General features: G+C 36.6%; 2 protein-coding genes across 3 annotated transcripts; one reads left to right on the top strand and one right to left on the bottom strand.

Moving 5' to 3' along the window:
* Nucleotides 1–344: 344 nt before the first annotated feature.
* LOC139981280 (uncharacterized) lies at nt 345–4,745 on the bottom strand. The gene is made up of 3 exons (XM_071993539.1): nt 4,548–4,745; nt 2,101–2,170; nt 345–1,857 (listed from the first exon to the last, which is right to left on the bottom strand). The coding sequence occupies exons 2-3, from the start codon at nt 2,162–2,164 to the stop codon at nt 1,607–1,609; spliced, it is 315 nt and encodes a 104-aa protein (XP_071849640.1). The 5' UTR covers nt 2,165–2,170; nt 4,548–4,745; the 3' UTR covers nt 345–1,606.
* A 4,332-nt stretch (nt 4,746–9,077) lies between these two features.
* On the top strand, nt 9,078–22,896 carry LOC139981276 (uncharacterized). 2 transcript variants are annotated; one of them, XM_071993531.1, is made up of 7 exons: nt 9,078–9,393; nt 15,534–15,682; nt 18,506–18,577; nt 19,384–19,455; nt 19,925–20,143; nt 20,940–21,047; nt 21,560–22,896. In XM_071993531.1, the coding sequence occupies exons 2-7, from the start codon at nt 15,669–15,671 to the stop codon at nt 21,696–21,698; spliced, it is 624 nt and encodes a 207-aa protein (XP_071849632.1). In that variant the 5' UTR covers nt 9,078–9,393; nt 15,534–15,668; the 3' UTR covers nt 21,699–22,896. The 2 variants fall into 2 exon arrangements, with proteins under 2 accessions (XP_071849632.1, XP_071849631.1); XM_071993530.1 differs by having other exon boundaries at nt 9,080–9,393; nt 20,907–21,047.
* Nucleotides 22,897–23,615: the final 719 nt, after the last annotated feature.

Here is a 23,615-nt window from a genome sequence, read left to right as displayed (position 1 = left end):
GGACACTTCACGAATCATTCCATTTCGAACAGGGGTCACATATGAGACTATATAGATGTGGCAAAAACATACAACGAAAGCGGGCTTCCATGGCCCCCGGCCCTCACTCTACCCACTCTTTTCCTATTTTGCGCCACTGTAAGGTATCACCTTTCAAGGAGACAGTTATGCAAAACAACCAGGTACGTCTAACATGCAGAAAATATATTAGAAATGCCCATATTCTGTGTTTGGAATCTTCACTATTGACGGTTTGTGTCAAAGGGGTGGGGCGTATGAAGGATATCGTTTGAAGGGTATTCCTTTTCAAAAAAGGTAAGTAAAATATTACCACAAGCCTGAAGTAAGACAATTTGTCTATCTGTATATTTCGAAGACTAATGTGAAAACTCTAACACGTAAATCACGGTCTGACATTTAGCTTTAACATGTTAAACATTTAATGCCAAATTGGTGATGTTGGCTGCACGGTGCAGGTGTAGGTGGAAATATTACTATGTTAAATTAATTCCAAAAGCTAAAAATAAAATATATATATGTTATTTTAACCCTATGAACAACGAACTAAATTTTCAATTATACTGCAGTCGGTAACGTATTGTAAACATATTAGCCTATCATGGAATATTTCTCAAAAGTAAATGGCTGAATTACTGAGTCGATTGCTTTGAAAGCGTTCGGCATTCTTATATATAGATCAATTACGTTCTCGTATGATGTGGTGTGGTCATCACCTGACAACATCACAGTGCAGCGGATGTTACCATCATAGCAGTTTAGGAAAAATATATTTCTTTTATCCTTATAAAATTGACATCATTTTTGACCAAAGAGGAGATTAATACTTGCTCAAAAAATAGAAATACAGAGCAAAACTTGAGGTCTAAAGTAGCATACTATATTTTTAAAACATTTCAAGAATAAATCACTTAGAATATTATAATTAGAAAATGAAGCATGTGCAGAGCATATATGAAGTCAAACTTTGTGTCACTGGCATATTCCTTAATGTCAATTAAATATCTTCTTTTATAGCGTCGGAAACTTGACATACATAGCCATTGTTGAAACTGTTTTAATAAGTGATTAATAAAAGCGTTAATCATTAACAGTGTTATGCCCATAGCATTGTGCTCCAAAGAAGAATAAAGGGATCCCTCATTGTTATTACAGATAACCCAAAATATACATAGAAACCTTTAACCAACGATAGTATATGATAACCTAACCCTCATCCCCTTTCCTTATATATTGGAACAGTCCGAAAATATTTGTGACGTTATTGAAGTTATATGCCAATTCCAAGAATAATAGATACACATTACCATCAATGTAGACAAATAATTATACGATTAGAATAAATCACAAGAAAAGGGAGAATTGGGGGATTTTAGGAAATAATACACGTAGTAAAATGGTGAAGCTTCCCCAGTAGCATTGAAAAGTATATTAATATATATATATATATATATATATATATATATATATATTTACGTTGCAGGCTTGCAGCTTATGTTCTCATATGCTACTGATGTGTTTTATGAAGCTGGGGTGGGTTGGGGGGGGGGGGGTGAAGGATCAAACGGCTACTGCAAACTAAACATCACTATATCATTACGTAGTTTCTAAATCCTTCGGCCATAGCCTTTGCTTCGTCCTTGTTCAGCTTTTCACCATGTAAGAACTTGCGATAGGCTGCGTAAGCAGCGCCCCCTAATGCGGCTCCAAACGCGGTATTGGCGATTGCAGCGGTTACAAAGGACACTGCGCCGGTTGCTCCGATAGACTGACACACCGCTACTAGACTACCAGCTGCGACTGGCCCAGCCGCTGACATCATCGACGCAGCCAACGAACCTAGAAGTGAGACGAAACGAATAAAAAGGTCGCTTGATGTGATGGATAGTAGTCTTAATCATAAATGTACTCTATTTAAGACCACGAACAAATACAAACTCCACTCCAACCTCACTAATAGTTTAAACAAGACAGAAAGACAACATGGCAAATAATGGAGTTTGAATCAAGAAGCTATAAATTACTTTTGAAAACATTGTTAGATACATTTTCTCTAGTTTTTATGTATATAAATTAGGTTACCTGCCGCTATGCCTCCTTGGGTGAAGCCTACAAGTTGTACTGCGCCGACAACTAAGAAAGCCATGATGATCTATAAATATTATTACAAAGAAAAGGAGGAAAATGATATATTTTATCAATTCTGCAATTTCAAACCCATTAATTGCCCCTGCAGAATTACAAACTATGTTACTTTTTTATGCTTTCATATTTTATATAGAATTTCAAAGTGCGTTCTCTATTAATGACTGAAATTTATTTCAAATGTTAACCGAACTATAAATTATGTCTTTGTTTATCTATCTGTCATTCGTTTAATAATCTTCATAAACATAAACTTTTAAAGCAAATAAAGAAATATTTGAACAACACTGTACTTTGGCCGATGACGCTTATGTTCATCGTTGTGTTTTTTTATTTTCATTGACAGTGATAAGCTAATTCATGGCGCAGTATGATACAATTCATAATACAATATTATATAAAAAAGTTTAAAAAAAGTTTACATATATATATATATATATATATATATATATATATATATATATATATATATATTTATTTATATAACAAGGATTGAATTGTTCCCTTTCTGCTGAAAGAGTGCAAAATACTCCTGGAATATATAGACTCATCGTTTATATATATATATATATATATATATATATATATATATATATATATATATATTTATATAACAAAGATTGCATTGTTCCCTTTCTGCTGAAAGAGTGCAAAATACTCCTGGAATATATAGACTCATCGTTTAGATATATATATATATATATATATATATATATATATATATATTTATATATATATATATATATATATATATATATATATATATATATATATATATATATATATATATATATATATATATATATATATATATATATATATATATATATATATATATATATATATTTATGTTCAAAGTATCTCTTTCGAGATCCGGCTTTAGGAATCACAAATGATTTTCGAGTTGGTTAGCATCATGTTTGATCTCTAGAGTAAGCCAAAACATGTCACCAAAAACAGAACTAGTATTGTTCGATACAGGTGACAAACGCCTACAGTGGAATTACGATCTTCCTTACCGGTTTCGAACCTCTGGACATACAATCAGCGTCCATAGCCTAGTGGTTAGGGTGTCCGCGTACAGAGCGGGAGGCCCGTGGTTCGAATCCCGGTGGAGGCTGAAAGTTTTTTCACTGTTCTTGATTTTCCAACTCATTACGATTTTCATTTATATATATATATATATATATATATATATATATATATATATATATATATATATATATATATTATATATATAACAAAGTTTGCATTGTTCCCTTTCTGCTGAATGAGTGCAAATTACGTCGATGTAGAGGAAATCATATATAGTATACCTAATCCTATGCAATGTACAGTTCGAAATATTTCAGATACGACAGAAAGCATCGTGATAGCAGGACCAACGTTTGTATGTTCTTGTTTTTATTAGTTATGTATGATAAATGTTTTTTAAATGTTAAACTTTGTTGTCAGGTTATTGTTGATGCAAGTACAGTATCAGGGTTGTGGACCCGGGGTTTGTTGAAGCTGACGCGCATGAATGTTGGGTCTCAAGTTTCTTCCTCGGAAAACAAAATTAGAGGTGAAATGTTTCATTCTTTGGCATATTTAGATATAAACTAGGTGTATAGCGTTTAGAATACACACAAGCTTGTACTATAACCACTGTTGATTTTATGGGGCTAGAAATTATAGGGGAAGGAGGTGCATAGGCCCTGCCTCTGGATATTCACGTCTGATTATGTAAAGAAATGGAAGATGTTTTGCTTAAGTTGTTTTCCCTTGCACACTTGAACTGTTTTAGAGGGTGGGTTGATATCTGACAATTTTGCAACAGTTTTGTGGTTTTATCTTTATCGATGGGATTTTTTTTCCTCACATTCTACAAAATTACCAGATGCATTTTACAATACTCTTCAAAATTATCATCATGTTGCTGAGCAAAATGTTAGCTCGAACGCTGCAAGGAAGGTATAATAGAACATTTTGAAACATAGTCATTAGTTGCGGCGGAATTTCAGGGGAGAAATCACCGGTTACCCTTAATAATGAACATTTGCCGGATATTCGAACTTCGAAGGATAATTCTATGTCTTTAAAAGAAATCACGGCAATTTGTTGTAGCCTGCAGTGTCCTTGTCATTCAGCGCAAACCGCTAAAAATGGACTAAATGTGTTCAGGTTTAAGAACAGAAAAATATATAGGCCTAAGCCTACAGTAAATATTGACATGCCTATAACGTGAATGTAGTCGACAATATATGATATCACCTTATATAAGGTGGTCCTATACCTCTGCATCGACTACGCATATTGTGATAGAACAAACATTATCAGAAAAAAAAAAAGCAAACTGTTTCCTACTTCATATATAAAGTCAAACGTGACACTGGGTCACTTACCTTGTATACAGGAATTGCTACCTTACTCCGATGTATTAAATATGCAAGTTGAAGAGAAACATGTAAAGTGCATGTATCGCTTCGTCATTTGTCCTGTGTTTGTATGACTGCTGTTCCGTTCTTCGCGATGCAGTACGTGCGTCTTTCCGGCCAATTCACTGTATATGTAATATCGTGTACAGACCGTAAATAGCTTCTAACATGTAAGGGGATTTCCAGCTTCCTGTTTTGTGGATACTAATTAGGTTCGTCTCCCATAGGCTCAGTACTATAGATGTGGGCAAGTGCAAAGGTTGCGAGGTAACGAGATGCATACATTATGTTAGGGTATGGAAATATATTCAATTACATTAATAATGGATGAGTGTCAACAGAGCTTACGCATATACGGACAAGAACATATGCTCACTTATTGAGGAATGGCAATTTCGTAAATTCGACAAAGTTAGTTATGAAATTTGTTACAGGGATAGTTAAATTATCCTTATCAGTTATCACTACTGATAAACTAATGACAGGTTGCCGACGATGTGATTATTTCCCCCTGGAAACTATAATCCTATACAAGCAATTGGTACAAGAGGGTTGGAGTGCGGGTACGTGACAGCAACACGTTTTTTTTTTAATGATGCACCATAGCACATTTCTATTTACATTTTGGCAAATAATTCGATGACATTGGATAAAGCGGAGCAGCTAGGGCTAAGCTCAGGCAGGCCCTTGTTCAATAGATAGCTTCAGTTGCCATGCTCTTGTTATCTTTACTTTGTTTAGACTGCACTATAAATTTAACATTGTGTAGTAAAGGCACCATGATACGTCTGGTATTGACCTGGACAGTTAATTGTTAACCAGAAAGGAATCAGACAAAAGCATGAGCATCTTGGTATGCCATTGTTCATTCAAAAACAAGCCTGGAAGGATTAATCCGCTTTTAACTCTATCCAGAAATTCTTATCATACCACCCTATAGTGTTTAAATGGTCTTCACTGGCTTCCTGTTACGTACATAATCATCGTTTAACCAACGCTGCTTGTCTACTTCCGATCTCTTTGTCAAGTATAATCCTACTCGGAATTTGTCTCTCCTGAAAGAAGCAAAAACAATTCGGGTCTGGGGGTGGGGGGGGGGGGGTACGGTGGAGTGTTTCGTTCTCACATCTCCACGTAGTTGGTATAATTTACTCCTTGAAGTCATGCTGGGCTCAAATGTCAGTAAGTTTAAGAAGAAAGTAAACAACTTACTCCGAAGCTAATGCTCTTGATGACATTTCTTTGATTAGTCTTGTGTATTTGTGTGTTTGTCTTCACTTGTGATCATCACTATCATCATCGTCGTCATTGTCATCGTCGTCGTCGTTGTTATCGTCATCGTCGTCGTCGTCATCATCATCATCATCATCATCATCATCATCATCATCATCATCATCATCATCATCATCATCGTCATCATCATCATAATCATCAATAATGTGGGGGAAAATGTTATTTTGAATTAATTGAAAGCTCAGTTTCAGGAATTCTCAGTAGTTTGGTCAAATTATTGGCCAAACGAAGAAACCTCTAAAGATATTCGACCAATACTGATTCCTGTGAATAATCAAAACTCTCCAGGTGGGGCTATGTTGCTCGAGTTCGCCCTTATGGTACAGCACGGACCCGAGTCTGGTATCGAATCCATGCATTGTCGTGGACTCGAACTTTAACCTTTGATTTGAATTATTTCTCTCGGATTCTCGATGCTCTGAACCTGGCTGGAGGAATATATTTTGGTGAGATCTTTAAATTCGCAAACACAATAACATGATATTAAGAGGATCGATACTTAATTTCTCTCATTTTTCTTTACTCATTTGCAGGACTATTAAATGCATACTAACTAAACCTCACAAAAGTGGGTTTGTGTGATTAATCTCAAAGCTCTGGTTGGAAGGAATTACTGCAAAAAAACATATCAGCATGCTAAGAAACACCAATCACCGAATTATAACAGGGAGAGTGTGGTATAGGGATTTACGGATGTGAGGGGCTACATGATGGCGGAACTATAAAGACGAGGGGAGGGGGGTGAAGAGGGTATAAATGTGTGTAATGTTGAAGAGTGCAGGACTCGTGTATCACCTTGGAAGAATGGTTAGCTATGCTGAGCATATCAGCAACAATAATTCCTCTTTGTCACATTCTGAACGAAAGTAAGAGGATTTGCTGTCTTTAAAGTAGGTTATGTTTCATAGTTTCAATCTTCACATAATACTGCGACTCACTTAATTTGAGTAAGGGAGGGGTTTAATTAGTTGAATTAGATCGAATTCATTCAATCATATCTCGAGTTAGGGACAGTATAATTGGGACGGAGATTTCAAATAAAAGTGTGGACGATTTTTCACTCTGAATGTGCGTACTTCATTGCCAGATATACAAGAATACCCACAATACAATTTCTGGCAAATTACTTGAATATCTGTTTAGAAGTATCGCCCTCACTTTTTTAAGTTTTTGCCAGAGCCATATGTGACTTTGGTTTTAGTTAGCGCCTCTTTAAAGATAAAATCGGCCATTTTTTTTGCAACGGCTTCTTCCTCGTTGGACTGTTTCGACACTAAAACGCTTGAAATTTCGTACCCAGTTCACACCTTGTACTTTATATAACCCATGATTACGTAAATAACAACATGGGTATACGAGTATGATGAGATGAATTCGGGTACTACAGCAATGGATGGGTACCGGTACGTTACATACAACAATATGAAAACAAAAAACATGAAAAGCAACGACATGGGTGAGTAAAAGCAACAATGATTAACGTACGTATTATACAACAATATGTTAAAATCATGAAAACGAGTACAACGATATGAGCCAGTCGTAAATCAGCACGACTACACGATTACATGAGTAGGTGTCCAACAATATGATAATGAGTAAAAAAGAGCGTGAGTAAGAGAAGGACGACATTGAAAGGAGTGCAAAAGCCATGGGTGCGTACATATCAATACAAGTAAAACAGCAGGAGTACAACAGCACGGGTACGAAATTAGACAGCATGAGTACGATTTAAAAAAAAGCACGAATGTGAGTACAACAGCATGAGTACGAGTACAACAGCACGAATGCCAGTACAACAGCATGAGTACGAGTTTAACAGCACGAATGTGAGTACAACAGCATCAGTACGAGTACAACAGCACGGATGTAAGTAAAACAGCATGAGTACGAGTACAACAGCACGAATGTAAGTACAACAGCATGAGTACGAGTACCACAACACGGATGTAAGTACAACAGCATGAGTACGAGTACAACAGCACGAATGCCAGCACGACAGCATGAGTACTAGTATACAATAGCATGGGTGTGAGTCCAACAGGAATTAGTAAGGAGTAAAACCGCATGAATAAGAGCACCATGTATAATTTCCCATTGAATGAGTACGCATTCGAAATTTCGAATACAAGGTTCTAAACGCAGAGTAGGAATACAGACTCACTACCAATCTGATCATTTTTGAAGTTAGTTACAATAGAAAAGTCATATTTAATGCCCTGCCGTTCGCCTATATAATTCACTTATTTCATGGTTACCAAAAGTGTATACCCACTTGGAGTTTCTGAAAGATAAAACGCAAAATGCACAACCGAAATCCACAAGAATCGTTTACCGAGGTTTAAAAGTTTTACAAAATAGTGCCTAAATTTTTCGATTTCCTTACGTCATAAGTGGCAACGCAGATTCATTTTATGTGGGATTTTCAATGGAATAACCTGTTTACGTTTGAATAATCGTGTAATTTAGTTACAACAAGAAGAAGCAAACGCTTTAGAAATCCGCGTTTTCGTTAATTTAGTACTTAGTTTGAAGTGACCTATCACCATTGAATTACACAATGATATAGGTGCAGACCAGGCTATACCACTCATATCTAACGACCTGACCACGCTTCAGAACAATGGGGTGTAGACTTCGGACCCTCTTACCGTTTAATACGGTGAACTTCAATGAATTTTAATCCCTATAAAGTAGCTATTCAACCCGATCCTGTTTCGTTTATATTCTTTATTTTATACTACCCAGTTCGTTAACTTTGTGACCACACCCATTTTGCTTCAGTGTACCTTTTATCAGTATGATGAATACAACAATTGAGTCACGTACAATCACGCCCATATTTCAATCAGATTTAGAAGTAAAGAAAAAAAAAATTATCTACACTGATGAATAATAACTGACGCTTACAAACATCTTTGAACAAATCCTTAGTCAATTAGTATACTTAAGGAGGTTGGCACGTATAGGTTATTACATGTAACGGCCTTAACTTAAACCATGCAGTGAGACAATTCATTTCGCTCACTGTACTTTGTTTTAACTGATAAGACCGTGTACAAAGTACACGCCTCTTAGATATAAGGTAAACACGTGGTCTGCAAGATGTAAACAAACTATTGCGATAACAATACTGATTGACGAACGGTAAGTAACTACCGTATATATATATATATATGTAGACATACTTTACTGTGGAGCGTATTGGGTGCATGTATATACTCGCAGTTGTCATTGTCTGGTTGGGTTTGTTTCATTCAAGTCATTCGAGCTGCGTGTCTTCTTATAATCATTGATTTTTCATGTCAACATCAATAGAAATATGCTGAAACGTCAAAATTCAAAATCAAAACCATGATTCTGTGAATAATTTGCATCAGCTGCCAGTGGGACAACAGACGAGAACCAGGCAGTGGGAGCAGTGTACATGGTTGTGAACCTCGGTATCTTAACCAACGACATCGTCCTGGTAACACACGTCTGAAATACTCTCGGAAACTCTGAAAGAATCCAATTCGCAGTAAGTATACCGAGTGAGTTTAGTAGTCCGTTTTCAAATTAGCCCACTAGGCAACCTCCTCTAAGAATATCAGTAAGTATAACAAAAGGAGAGTGAGAGGGGGGGGTGATGGGGATTCGAAGGGTATGGGGGCGCAAGGAAGATGGAACAGGGAGCAACGGAGAGGAAGGGGGTAATGGGGGGGGGGGAGGAGGAAGCGGTCCGGGATTCTAAACTGAAGTTGGTAGCTTCAAAACCATAATTCACTTTCCTATTCTTCACAACACAACTACTTTTACGTAACCCTATGTTCCTGTCTTTCTGGATTGATTTCATATATTTACGCCTGGTAAGAGCAAGGATGTCACCCATTCATGCAGACTCAGAAAGTCAAGCGTGTTGAGTTCTAAGAGCGCAATTTGAAGAGACTGAAGTTAGTGTATAGGGTATACCTTCAAACAGGTCGTTACAATGCTTCTCTCATAAACCATTGGATTCTTTCCTTCATAACCTGTAACTTTTTCGGATCCAAACTTTACCGCACCTTTTCAGTTTTGGGGGTGGGGTGGTGAGACTTGTAATCAGTTTATATGGACAACCCCCAGAATCTGTCCATCATATGCAATGGGGGTAGGCGAATGGGTTCCAGAATTTTAAAAAGGAGAGGGTGTGGCCCCAAGGTCGTTGAAGCCGACTTTCATGTTGGAGGGGGGGGGGGTAGTCTGAGCATCCTTCACCAGAAACAAAAAGTGGGTGAAAGTGTTCATTAGGAGGTATATTTATGCTATAATAAATCAGATTTATAATACGGTACATGTTTACACGCAAGGCTCAACTTAAATATAGCTACTTCATGTTGATGTGTTTGACAAAGGGATTGTACAACCCCACACAACGCCTGAATTCAAGCCTGTCATCATGAATACAATTTTAATTAATAAACGTGGGAAGGATGTGGAGTGAAAGCAAATTAATTCATTCCTTGCCTGAGTCGAAGTTCACCAACATGTAAACTTCTGTCTATCAGTAAAATAAATATATGAAAGAGTGACATGTCATTGAATTAGTTATTATTTTATCATCAGCACATCTACGCGAACGCAAAATTGTTTAATATACTCAGGCACGGTTGCCTGGGGTTTGGGGGTTCCATATCCCACCTACCCCTCCCTACATACACACACAAAGTAGTTATTGGTACAACCCTGCGTGTAGACCTATATATATATATATATATATATATATATATATAATACCTGTGTGAATATAATATTATGGGGTGAGTACTGGAATACATCGTTCCTCTTGAACCCTTCACTTTCCCCTCCCTTTTACCTCTTCGTCCTTCCTGATGAGGTCCGCATATACTGGTTTGAAGCAAGGTACTGTTCTCCTCATTACGCTTTTTTGTACCGGTGGTTACTGTTGGTATAAGGTGAAGACGAGGTCCAAATAATCCCCTCCACCCCCATCTACCCCCTCCCCACCTTATACCCACTCTCCCCTCCAGCAGTTTATACTTCTCCGTTCATGTCACCTGATTACTCACTACTGTATAAATAACTTTAAAACTTTTAAAACTTTAAAACTTTTAGGAGACTTCCTTTCCCTTTGTACACAATTGGCGATAAAACAAATAAATGAATTAAATCCCAGCATTTCATGTAAGACAAAAAAGTAGTACTGACGCTCGTCTATAAGCTGCGAAATCGCACAGACTTAACAATGGCCTTATAGTTTTACCTCGATTTATAAACAATGCTGAACTTCGAACCTCATTACGAGCTACGATGTCAAAAGACTTTACAAGTACATACGTGTGGTTAACAGTATTCTCCGGGTTATATACAACAATCTTTGAAATACAATCAGAGAACTGTCATGATGTGTTTGTTTAGAAATAAGTTGGAAATGACGTTGGAATTGTTGATATACAACACAGTTGATCTATGAGAGCCTCCAAACACCATTTAATGTAGGAAAGCGCCAATCACCTGATTCAAGGGTTAACTTTGTTTAAAGATGAACGATAGTGATTTTTCAGCATCGAGGAAAAAATACGATTTTATTCAAGAGTATTCTAGTTGGTTTCCATATTACACATGTGAAATTTCAAGTCAATCCGATGTTGGGAAAGGCTAAAAAAAAATCCCTAAACTCGTTGATTTTTTAAACAAAAATTGGGCTTTTCGCGAACAGCGATATGATGATCACGTGATCTACAGTGACATGTGACGTCATTATGATGATAACAAAAGAGCTCGGCGTAGTGTACTTCAGCAGTGTGCACTTAGTGTGTAAGTTTAGTTGCAACCTGCTCTATATTGGACTCGACAAACAACCTAAACCAGAGAGGAGATTTGATACACTGCGTGAGACATTTAACGGTCTAATTTTAATAAGGTGTTATTGTTCCTGCTTTTTCCTGTCGTTTTAGTGAAGCCGACTGCCCCAATGTAAATTATGGAATAACCGTTCATAGAGCCATCTCGGGCTCAATTGAAACTTGCGTGTGGCAAGGTCACTAAAGTAAAAAAAAGTTTGAAAGATTGATGCTTTTATGCCGCATTATTTATATATATCCCGATAAATGCAACAGTAAGTGTTGGAACTGGAAGTCATGTCAGACGTGAACAACCTAATGACTATGTGAGGAGAGAATCCACGTGCAAATTTCAATTGGGGCATGGACGTCGCTTAGGCAGAGATTTTTTGGGCAGAGATGTGTTCATACCCTCCAAACCACTTTAAATGTAATACGAATAGGAAATGTGTGTATGCTCGAGCGAAACAAAACATCGTGTAAGTATTACTTACGGTAACGCACACTGTCACTTATGTTTGCACAGTGTGAAAGTACCGTTTGCGGACCTACGTGAAGTTGGGCTAGAATACGATTCCTCCTGAAGCCCAAACCCAAGGGCGGCGGAACCGGGGGGGGGGGGCACAGGGGGCACGTGCCCCCCACTTTTCCTCAGGTTAAAAATTTGCCCTTTTTCTACATAAAAACTGAGGTGTCTCAAGTTAGCAATTAGAGGCCAGGGAACCAGAATGAACACTCGGGAAGGGCCGTTTCCGGCCATCTAAGGGGTTTGTAAAACCAAAAAATTTCTTGTACGCTCCGCGCCAACCGATGGTGGCGCTCCGCTCAGATAGTCGTGCATACAACTTTGCAAATCCTGGCTACGCCCCAGACTTTTAATGAATTTTTGTTGGTCAAACTCAAAGCTATTTCGAATGGAAAAAAATGGTTAAGATATTATCAAGAAATAAACTCTAATCCAGATGATTCCTACATTAGCAACTATATAGCTTGTTTTCACCTCATTTTGTCTCAAAAGAAAACTTGTTCCTTGTTTCCCAATTTGCACATTGGATATTGCAGTGCTATATGCATATTTTCCTTGAGGGGGGGGGGGGGGGGACGTTGATGGAGTGATGTGTATATGCAAATAAGATAATAGCCTACAATAAGAGTTATAAAGGGTATATAATGCTGCATCAGTCCAATCGAATTTCTGCAAAGTGCCCTTTGATGTTGGTGCCCCCCCAGATTGAAAGTGCTTCCGCCGCCCTTGCGGGCCACACCACGAGGCATGCATGTGAATAAACGCAATAGGCATTGCATGTAGTGAGAAAATTGTTCGAGCTAGACTAACTACTCGATTGAGTTCAAATGCGGTTGTATTTCAAGCTCAATGAAACCTTTCTGTTGGATTAAATGACGCACGGAACCGAAGGAACGTTTATGTTTTACAGTAGGTCTAGTGCATACAAGCGAATCTACTTTGTTTAGAACTTTGGATTTTCTTTCGGATGTTATACTAAACTACGTTTGAGACTATCATCACTATTGTTATTGTGCCAGTTTGACTGGTAAGTGAGCACATTCATACATCACTCTGTATAAAACCCGCCAAAAACGTGATCTTGAGATTTACGTTACTTTGGGTCAGCTTGCGAGTTACCTCTTCAGATATTGGGAAATCGTTGCGAAATCGCCGCAAATTTCGTAAAAAAAACTTGTAAACACGTGGTGAAGAAATCAAGAAACACCATGATATTCATTATCTATTTATGTCTTGAACATTACGCCGGAAAATAACAGTTATGCTGACACGAAATGCACGCACAGCTCCGTACTGAACAGTTCACAACAGAAAAGATCATCACAGTGACGTCATTCACTGACCTGAGGGCTGTTCAAGGTCGTTGCAGTGTTTGCAAATTCCTAAATTACGGAGGCGAAAAAACGATGTTTTAATTCTCTTTTTTATAACCTTCCGGTGTGCTATTTGGAAAATTAAAAAAATATGTTGCTTGGTAACATATAAACTACATTATATATGAAAATCAGAGATTTTTTTTCTGTCACTATCGTTCTACTTTAAGTTGTTGGTGAAGTTCTCTATCATATATGGTAACAGTGATTAGTTTGCTCAGTGTCTCCTTTCAGAGGAAACTTAAGCCTAACCATCATTCGACTTATCTCATACGATAGGGGGTGGTCCCGTCTGAGTATGAATAAACCTAACCACCATTCTCAGCTAATACGATGATAAAGATATACGTATCAGTCATAAAATGAAACTTAACTCTTCGTCGCCAATAATTTCACTGCCTTTGAAAGAACTACAAATCTGCTCTAGGTCTATACAACCGGTAAGAACATGGGACCTTTTACTACGTATTCACAAAACCACAACAACACAATCCTGCCCAGGTTCATTCTAACATTAAACATTTAAAGTCGTTTTCACGGTAAGCGATCATAGTCTGTTTCATGTTTTTATTCTGAACAAATTTACTGCGGTGATATTAAATTTCCATAACTCTGTAAAAACAATAGTATGTAATAAATGTGGTCAGACCAACTGACGGTAGTTGTAAACGTGGGTGGGATCACTATTCGCGGTTTATATCCATGGTATCCATAGCCAACCATTCAATATTTTAACGAACTGGTTATAGGTGGCATATGAGCTCATTCATACTCTCGTAAGTTCAAGCTTTATTCTAGTGCGTTGCAGACTCCAGGTATATATAGTAAAAATATAATATTTTTTTGTGTGATAAAGTATACGTCACTCTGAAAAAGCCACTAATATTCACACAAAACTGGAAACCCCGGTGTCTAAATACATAATGTATGTCCATTGTTTACAACTACACAACTGAATCTAAAGAGTTATTACATTTGTATTTAAATATTATAATATAAATATTAACAGTTATTAACCATTTAGCCTAATACAGAATATCGTGTGTCCCATAAATTTAATGTTAGGTTTTATTGTTTCAAAAATGCCAAAATCTGAAGCTTGTAAATGAGCATCATATACCGATTAAACTCCTATCGAAGAAAGTTGCTGATTTTGCGGTTATAGAAACACCATTAGCAAGTGCTAATAACTGGTTAATGGAAAATAATGCAAAAATGAATTAATACAATAGCTTCCCTCTTTAACATAAACTTGACTAATAATCAAAACTGTGCGATTCATTTATTCCACAGTGAAGAGTACTTACCATACACACTCATCATACATACAGTCAGTACCGTTTAGTTTGTTCTTACCAAAATACGACATAAATTAACCGATACCGTTATAAACGGCCCATGGTATGCTGTTATATGTAGGCTATACACATAACGTTAATGGCGGCGCATCCCGTAGCGTTCTTAGGAATTTCTTTAAAATCGTTACGTTACGTTATCGGACTCTACTGACCAATGCTTCGCTTCCATCCAGCCGTAGCTGCAGGACAAAAGTTGCGCCGGACACGCGAATTCGAATGACATTAGTGTTGTCCCCAGAAATCTTTTCTTGGGCCCTAATTATTTCATAATGTAATATTTTATGCATTTATTTGAAAATTTAATTATTAATCATTCAAAAACAATGAAAGCGTTCAATTAGAAAATGAAATGTCTCAGTGACAAAATAATTGCTTTGATTGTCGCAGTAAAAGGTCTTTCGAACTTTTAGTATGATCGAGTGCATGCTATAGTAGTTTAATTAGATGACATACTGATTAACTTTAACATGCGGATGAATTATTTACTATTTGTATCATCACAGCCTAAGATCTGCTTTCAGAATTTAAATACGGTACGTTATGCAAGAGTCATAAGTAATATTTTCATCATTTCTTTCAAGGGTCTGGATTTCTATAATATATATTTCACGAAGCTTCCACATAGCAAATGGTTACAACAGTCACCTCAGGGAAAAACCCAGCGTATTAAAGTAGTTCCAACGTCTTCGTGGCGCTAAGATAACACACATCTGATAATGGAAAACAAAGCGTAAGTATATTTTTAAATAAAATTAAATCTAATTAACAAATAGTACGGAAAGAGCTTTTCACGGCATGTTTTAGGTTACCCCCTTCATAGCAAAAAGCTATCAGTATATTTTCACATGTCAATGCCGACTTCTAATGTCGAAACAAAGGTTCACATTTGATCTCCTGATCTGGATCTGATCGTTTCTATATATAGAGGATTAGTGAACACGTGGTTTCGTTATCGATTGCGTCACACAAAGACTTGATTGAATAAAAGGCAGAATCCTGCAGAAATAAATGTGTCTGTACGTTCGTCTACGTGTCTGTGTGTGATGGTGCATGTATGCCTGGCAATATTAACAACAATTTTGGGTGTGTGTGTAAAACTTTTTGACAACTTATATCTTGCTATAAGAATACGAATATACATAACACCCTCTGTATAGCCTAGTTTACATATACTTAGTACGCACTTGACCTTTATGAATTAATACACATACGTTGTATTTTATTGATCTTTTGACCGTTTTATCATGCTGTCAAAAATAGCATCGTTCGTTGCATATAACGTAATTATTTGAACAATTTGACCTTCCAGTTACGTGTACCAACCTAGTTTACACCTCGATAGCACGTTAATGTTGACAGTATTCTGTCTTTATGGTCATCAATGATGGAACCAAAGTTTAGCATTTGTCAAATTTGTCAAAGTTTCGTGTGTCGGCTGATTCCCCACCCCCCTTTCCACCCACCCACTCCTCTCTCCCATACACCAAATTTACTCTCATGCTTCGAATTGTCTTTATTTTAGATGATTTAAGTTCTAAAAAAGCAATTGAATTTATTTTAATGTGACACAAATGAATATGTTTCTGTTTGAATGTGAGTGTCCATTTTAAAAGACAATCTAGCATGTTCTCTTTGAAGACGTATATCTCACAGATGCATATTATGTTGAATTTGTCATAGTCTGATTAAACCTTATACTCAACCATTAAAGGAGAATTATTATAGGCATTTGAAAACGTATTATGTTACTTTAGTAGAATATTCATTATGTTGAATATTTATTTCGTGATTGGTCGCTTACATGAATCTTCATGACGTAGACCAGCCGAGACAGCCAGTCGGGACAATTTCCTTATGCTAATACCTCTCTAAACTGTTCTCCCAATATCATGCTTCAAAGCAGTGGTATTGACAGTACAAACAGTTTCTAACCTTGATCTGATAGAAACATGATATTCAAACTGCTCGTACTGACAATGCAAGTGCTTTGAAGCAGGCAATGACAGTACAGTATATAAAAAAAAATTGTCCCAACTGGGTGAGATGAGAAAGCCCCAAGGGTAATGCTAAGTTGTGTATAGTACACGACAAAATTAATCAACCGATTTCATTTTCAAAATTCGTCACCTAAATCATTTTCTTGTATTAGGTATATGTATACAACATAAATGCCAAATTTTTCGAATCCATCACAATGTACTTGGCATGTCAACATTTTAATCGCCTGCTGTGTTATGACCGTATGGGAATTTATAGTATTGGATATAATATTTCAACTTGATCCAAATGAATTGTGGGTGAAGTAGCTCTTTCAAGTGTTACATTAAACATATATGCTTATGTTTGATATATTAATGTAACGTTATAGTGTTGTTTGATGTGTAATGGAAGTCAAGGGTGTAATTGGCGTTGAATTAATACAATGCGGACGTGACTGCGCACATACATATGAACTGTGTAGGTCCTACATGTTTCATGGTATCACAAAACAGTTTGATGTGTAAACTACAATTTTGAAACATATAGCCTCAGCTGAAATGATAGAAACCCTTTGTGCTCGTTTTAATAGACATTTTTTTACGGATCACTTTCGGCACAACTATAGTCTTGATATATTATAATCTATTAAAGATAAAACTGAGGATTGGCAAAATTGAAATGCATTGTAAACATGTCATTTGAGGCCGGCGAAGTCTTATGTTTTTTCACATTGAGTTTTGTGTAGCATCTGAGGAACTGATATATAGTTATATATATATATAGGCCTATATATATAGGCCTATATATATAGGCCTATATATATATATATATATATATATATATATATATATATATATATATATATAGTATCTAGACTAAATAGTCCAGTTACGTAAGTGATGAATCTCAGCTGTTTAACTCATTTCTCAGAAATGAAAATAAGAGTAAAATTCCAACCCGGACTGATAATTTTTGATTTTATTTTCAATGGTCCTTAATGTATATCAAAATTAATTTTATTGCTGAGGTCATCCGTTACAGAAAGTTACGGTAGGGTCAAAAAACTGTAATAATTGTTGGTGACTTACCAGAGTACATTCTAAAAATTGCTTGTTACGTTTCACATTAACATTAGTCGCTCTATATTAAGCCAACATAGTATTAACATAATTATACCATATAATGATTATAAGACACAGACTAGAAGTTTTCGTCTAGCCGGACAAAAGTACGGTAGTATGGCCAGCCGGGTAATTAGCAAATTCTCCAGTAATGTGCTTTAGGTTGGCATAACAATGCTAGGGGCACAGAAGGGGCGGGTGTACCAATGTAGTCTATAGGGGCATCCTGTAATTCACCTAGCAATATCTTTTCACCGTATCTATTGTCATTTGTAAATGCATACGTTCTAGAACACCCTAATGGCAAAATTATGTGGCTAAAGGGTTAAACGGTGAAAATCTTTTTGGGGCACCATTATGGTATAGGGGAAATATGCTTTCATATATTGTTCCATACATTGTGGTGGTTACGTCAATACTATAATATCATTTGGGGTTAAACTTTTTTGCAGATTTTCACCGGATGAAGATGGGCCTCAGAACGTAAACGACCACGACGAACGTACGAACGAGAACGGAAAGTTGTAAGCATGTTTTATTGGACTTGTAAACAACCCACTTTAAGTAAATATTATTTAGATACATGCGAAAGAGAACAGGATGAGTATTGCGGCTAGTGGTGGATGTCTTCGGACACTCAGTCAGAGTATAATGAATGAATGATTGACCAAACACCATTGCTCATGGGATGCATGGCGGCTTGGGCTGTGGGCACTCAGTCCATGTTTGTATTGAAGGATGTATGATGAAGCACCATTGCTCTTGGATTATGGTAATGGATTGCATACTATTATTAGTAAATAATCTCATAAATCATAATAACCATACTCATATAGTGAGTATAATACTTCTTACTTATTATTCTTGTCAAAGTAGGATATACCTCGTGTCAATTAAACTTTCATTATAAGCATTATATTTACTTAAATCCATTTTTAGGGCCTCTGCTGCACGAAGTGGTTAGGGGAGGGGGAAGATGGTTTCTTGTGGGTGGGGGGGGGGTGGCCCTTAAAATAACTCGGCAGTATGGCCAAGTGTTATACCGTAGATGATAACCATTCTTTGAGAGAGAAGGACGCCCTCTATATTTTAACTGCTTATAGAGATACATTCTAGCCAGAGCATGTCCGGTTATATGTCATTTGCTCACAAATAGTCACGTGATTCTTAATTCTTAATATTTCTGTATACTCACCGTCCTTTCTTGTTAGAAAATTTGAGGAGAACACGGAAATTTTGTTGATATACGTTAATTCAGTCACTATTTTGTCGTCAGTACAATTCGCGTAAACTTTCGTACTGAATTCACATATTTGCCTTCTATGTGTAGAGACAAGGAAGATATCTCGGCCGACGTGACGTCATCACCAAACATACAAGAAATTATTGCGATTGTTCATCCGTAAGTGAAATTTCTTTCCAGAAATATATCAGTTTGAAAGAGAGAAAAACTTATTTCGCTAATGTCACACAGTCCTAAAATATATTTAAGAAAATAATAAGCAAACTATATATTTGTTTTTGCTTTGAATATATGAAGTTTTTAAGCTATATTGAAAGTCTAGAGCATGTTTTTGATGCTAAACCGATGGTGACGTCAGCTCCTCAATCGTTAAATACTGAGGAATTGTATTATTACCGTCAACACTTTATTTCAACACAATATTATTTAGCTTTATATACAGAACTGAACAATCAATAACTGTAATATGAATACCAACACCGTTTTATTGTTTTCAAACATGTATCAATGCGTTGTGAATATTTAACTTCATTACTCCCAAAGTTATATTTAGATGACAAGGGAAATATTTAGATGATATTAAGAAATGCTCCTTAACATTTACAGTGTGTTTTTCTTCTTTGTGCAGAGAACCACCTGAAATAGAATTAACAACGTCAACAACAGCTGACCAATCAGCGACGGACAAACCAGATGACCTTACACCAGACAAAGAAGTCAAATATGACAATTCTACTGAAACAGCCATAAGTAATACATTAGAGAAAGTCACAAAAGACATTGTAAAAGAGAACCAAAATACAGATGAAAACCACAATAAACCACCGCAGGAAAACGGACATGCGCAGTAAGTCTATTAACTATCAGTAAAATTACAGGCAATTATTGTGATAGGTTGATATTTTCGACCAAATCATGGTGAACATTTTCAACCACAAAATGTAAACCGACAGTCCGTGTTTTTTTTTGTTTCTCGATAAGGAAAGTTATAAGTAATAGTTTTTTTTAAGGTTAAAACGATCGGTTCACTTTTATACTACGCTTCACGGACAATTTTTTAATATATAAAGTTCCAATATATTTGCAAATAGATGATATGACATCATGATGACGGAAGGTATTTATTGGCACAAACTGTATCCAAATTTAGAGCGACATACACACAATATGATTTTGGGGACATTTGATGCAGTAAATGTAATTAACGGCTAAATGTTGGCCAATCATACTCGTCAACTTTTGGCATGAAATAGGCCTAGGCTAATTTTGCACAATATGGTTCTAGTTTTAATTTATTAAAATGCGTGAATTTTAACTTGCGCCCTTCCCCCTCCCCCCCCCCCCCCAAAACAAAACCCATTCCAAGAACATAACCAGTGTCTATATAGGGATCACCACCAACTACGGGCTGCATATCTCAGTTTGCATAAACAGGACTTTGTAGTAATCACAAGGTAGTCACTAGTTCGTATCCCGATCTTGCCAAAAATGTCTTTTTTTTCTAGTAAAACTTGTGTATCGTTTTCCCATCATATTATTTGTTGTTCTCTTACTTGCAGAGAAATGAATAGTATAATAATTGAGTTTGTTTTACTCCTATAATTTCGCAGAACTAATAATTCAGTGCATATTTCCGATAATAGGATCAAAGATACGGAAACAACAGCAACGTCACCATCTCATCTTGATACCGAACAAGGAAATACTCTCCCGAACGGGGAAGCACCTACACGAAACGGACAACATGAAACGTAAGAATTTATTAATCAAATTAGCTTTAATGATGAAAGCAATATTCACATTATAATTTTATAAGATGTATTTAAGCGAGGAACATCACTATATATACTTTAGTTAAAAAGGAAGGTAAGGTGGATTGTGCATATAGCTGAGCCCTCACATGATGGGATGTTCCCCATGAGATGCGTGCATGTGGCGCACTTTTGTTCCCCTGGAGCGCGACTGAATTGTATACACTTGGGTGTTTGATTATGACAAGTTTCCAGTGATACTGCAGGGTTAACTTTGTTAAGATGTGTATGTAGTCGTGTGAGCCTGAGTTCCTTGACATTGGTACAAAACTGTTAATCTTGGTTAATTATTAAAATGAGTTTCAATTAAATGTTGATCAGTCTATATATAAAGTCTATTAAGACTAAAAGTCTAAAAAACGTTAGCGTGGAGAGTATACTACACTAACATTGTAAGTTGGAAAAGAATTTCCTAAACTTTTCGTTTATTTCTTCATTTTTTCATATTCTAGGGATTTGGTTATCACCGTTCCAGAAACAGTCACTAGTGACAGACGATACAAAAGTCATTGGTATTATTTCTTCATCATGTTACTTTTCTTTGGATTCGTTGTCGCTCTAGTAATAGGACTAATCTATGGTCGGGATTGAACGAATAAAACCAAAATGAGTGACACCACATAGAATATACTTTATATAAATTAAACAGGCGATAACGAGGTTTGGAACCAGGAGGTATCGACCATGTTGGGCGACAAATGACCACGTTGCTGTAGAGACTAAATAAATATTAATCAGCCTTCATAAAATGAGAACATAAGAAAGAAAGGTGGTTGAGATTCGCCAGTTGCACTCCTTGGAATGATTCACAGAGAGAAGTATGACGTCATCGGATGCGTCATTTATCGCACGTGATGAAGAAGAACATCGTGGGGGGTCTCGATTTTTAACTTTTAATTTGTGGAACCGGACGTGGATTTGTTTAGGACTTGGAATGTTTCGATTATGAATATTATTGGTTTCTTTCTTTTTCTCTCTCTCCATCTCTCGAAACGATTGTGGATATGAAGACCTACATTTTTCATACATAGCCTTATCTTTTACATATACGTGACGTAACGTTAAATTTTATATATATACGTAATGAAACATCAAAGTAGTACGTACATAACGTAACATTAAGACAATGCTAGTCACATATCTGTTATAGCAAAACTTTAAGAAATTCTTTAGTAGCCTATATTAGCCAATCACACAAACGTTTCAAATTGGCAAAGAAAATAATCGGACACAAAGCGACTGGCCAGTTTCTCTTGTAGATTTTATTGCAACATGGACTGGAAATGGGGCTATTTCGGATACACCAAATCGTTAGCTACACCTAACATGCAAAACAGTTTGGTTTATGACAAGTACTATAGAGTATAAAATATTGATGAATGCATAGGTTCTAATTTGTATTTTTTTATCATCCTGTCCTGTGAATGCTTTGTACACTTTCCCCTTAATCCAAATGGTTGCTATGGTAATAAGAATATCTACGATAAAAACCTGTTTATTGTTGCCATCGCAAAGGATCCACGTTTGAACGAATAAAGAAACAGAACATCATGTTCAAATGACTGATTTGCTCCATGTGCGCAGGGGCAGAGCGATGAGGGGGGGGGGGGGGGGTGTATACATCTCACTCGGAAGACGAGAAACGTGTATAGGCTTCGTTAATACAGGTAGAAGAAGGGCAGGCTGTGTTAGATTCTATGGAATCATCTGGGTTCAAGAGATTTCGTGGATGTGCACGTCTCCTTTACCTAATCCGCAAAGAAGTTCACAATAAAAAGTATCAAAACTATAGAGATGGCGTTGTTTCATTTCTTATAGTCTAGGTGTTTTGTAAGTGTAATTTTAAAAGCGGCGCGGAGTTTGATACTTATATATTTATTAACAGCTTACTGCTATGGTTAATCTTATCCGGCATACCAGATAATGCGGAAAGTATTACTCAAGCTCCTTTAAGAATCTGTTCGGCGGGGGGGGGGGGGGCATCCTGGTAAAACTTTAAGTGTCTTAACAATGGTGATTCTCCCGATTGCTGTTAAGCCTCTTGTGGACCATAAATTTAACCTACATTTAAGATTTTAGGGGTATCAGAGGGTCCACGTAAAGTTAAGTTGGAGGGAAAAGAAGGTTTAGCGGAAGCTAGAGGTCCCAGCTGGAAAACGTTTTTTTTTTTCTTCATAATTAACTTTTAGTCCAGAAGAAACCTCTAAAGATTGAAATATATCCACAATCGCATAAACTTCTGGCGGTGCCGTCGTCATCAAAGATATAGTGGTGTCGTCCGCATACTGTAAGATTTTACCTGGTGACCAAAAACAAGATACTACGAACGGCAGAGGAAAAATTTAGCTAATCGCAAGTATTTCGGGGCAAAGAATAAATAAGTAAGGGCTCATGGGGCACCCCTGTCTAACCTCTCTAGAAATACGGAATAGAGCGGAAGAATTCCCATTGTTGCAAACACACGAAGAGGCGTTAGAATACAAAGTGCGCCCCCATTTAATAAAATCA

This window comes from Apostichopus japonicus, chromosome 15 (assembly GCF_037975245.1).
Source record: "Apostichopus japonicus isolate 1M-3 chromosome 15, ASM3797524v1, whole genome shotgun sequence".
Lineage (NCBI taxonomy): Eukaryota > Metazoa > Echinodermata > Holothuroidea > Aspidochirotida > Stichopodidae > Apostichopus > Apostichopus japonicus.
This window is presented reverse-complemented; position numbering and strand designations above follow the sequence as displayed.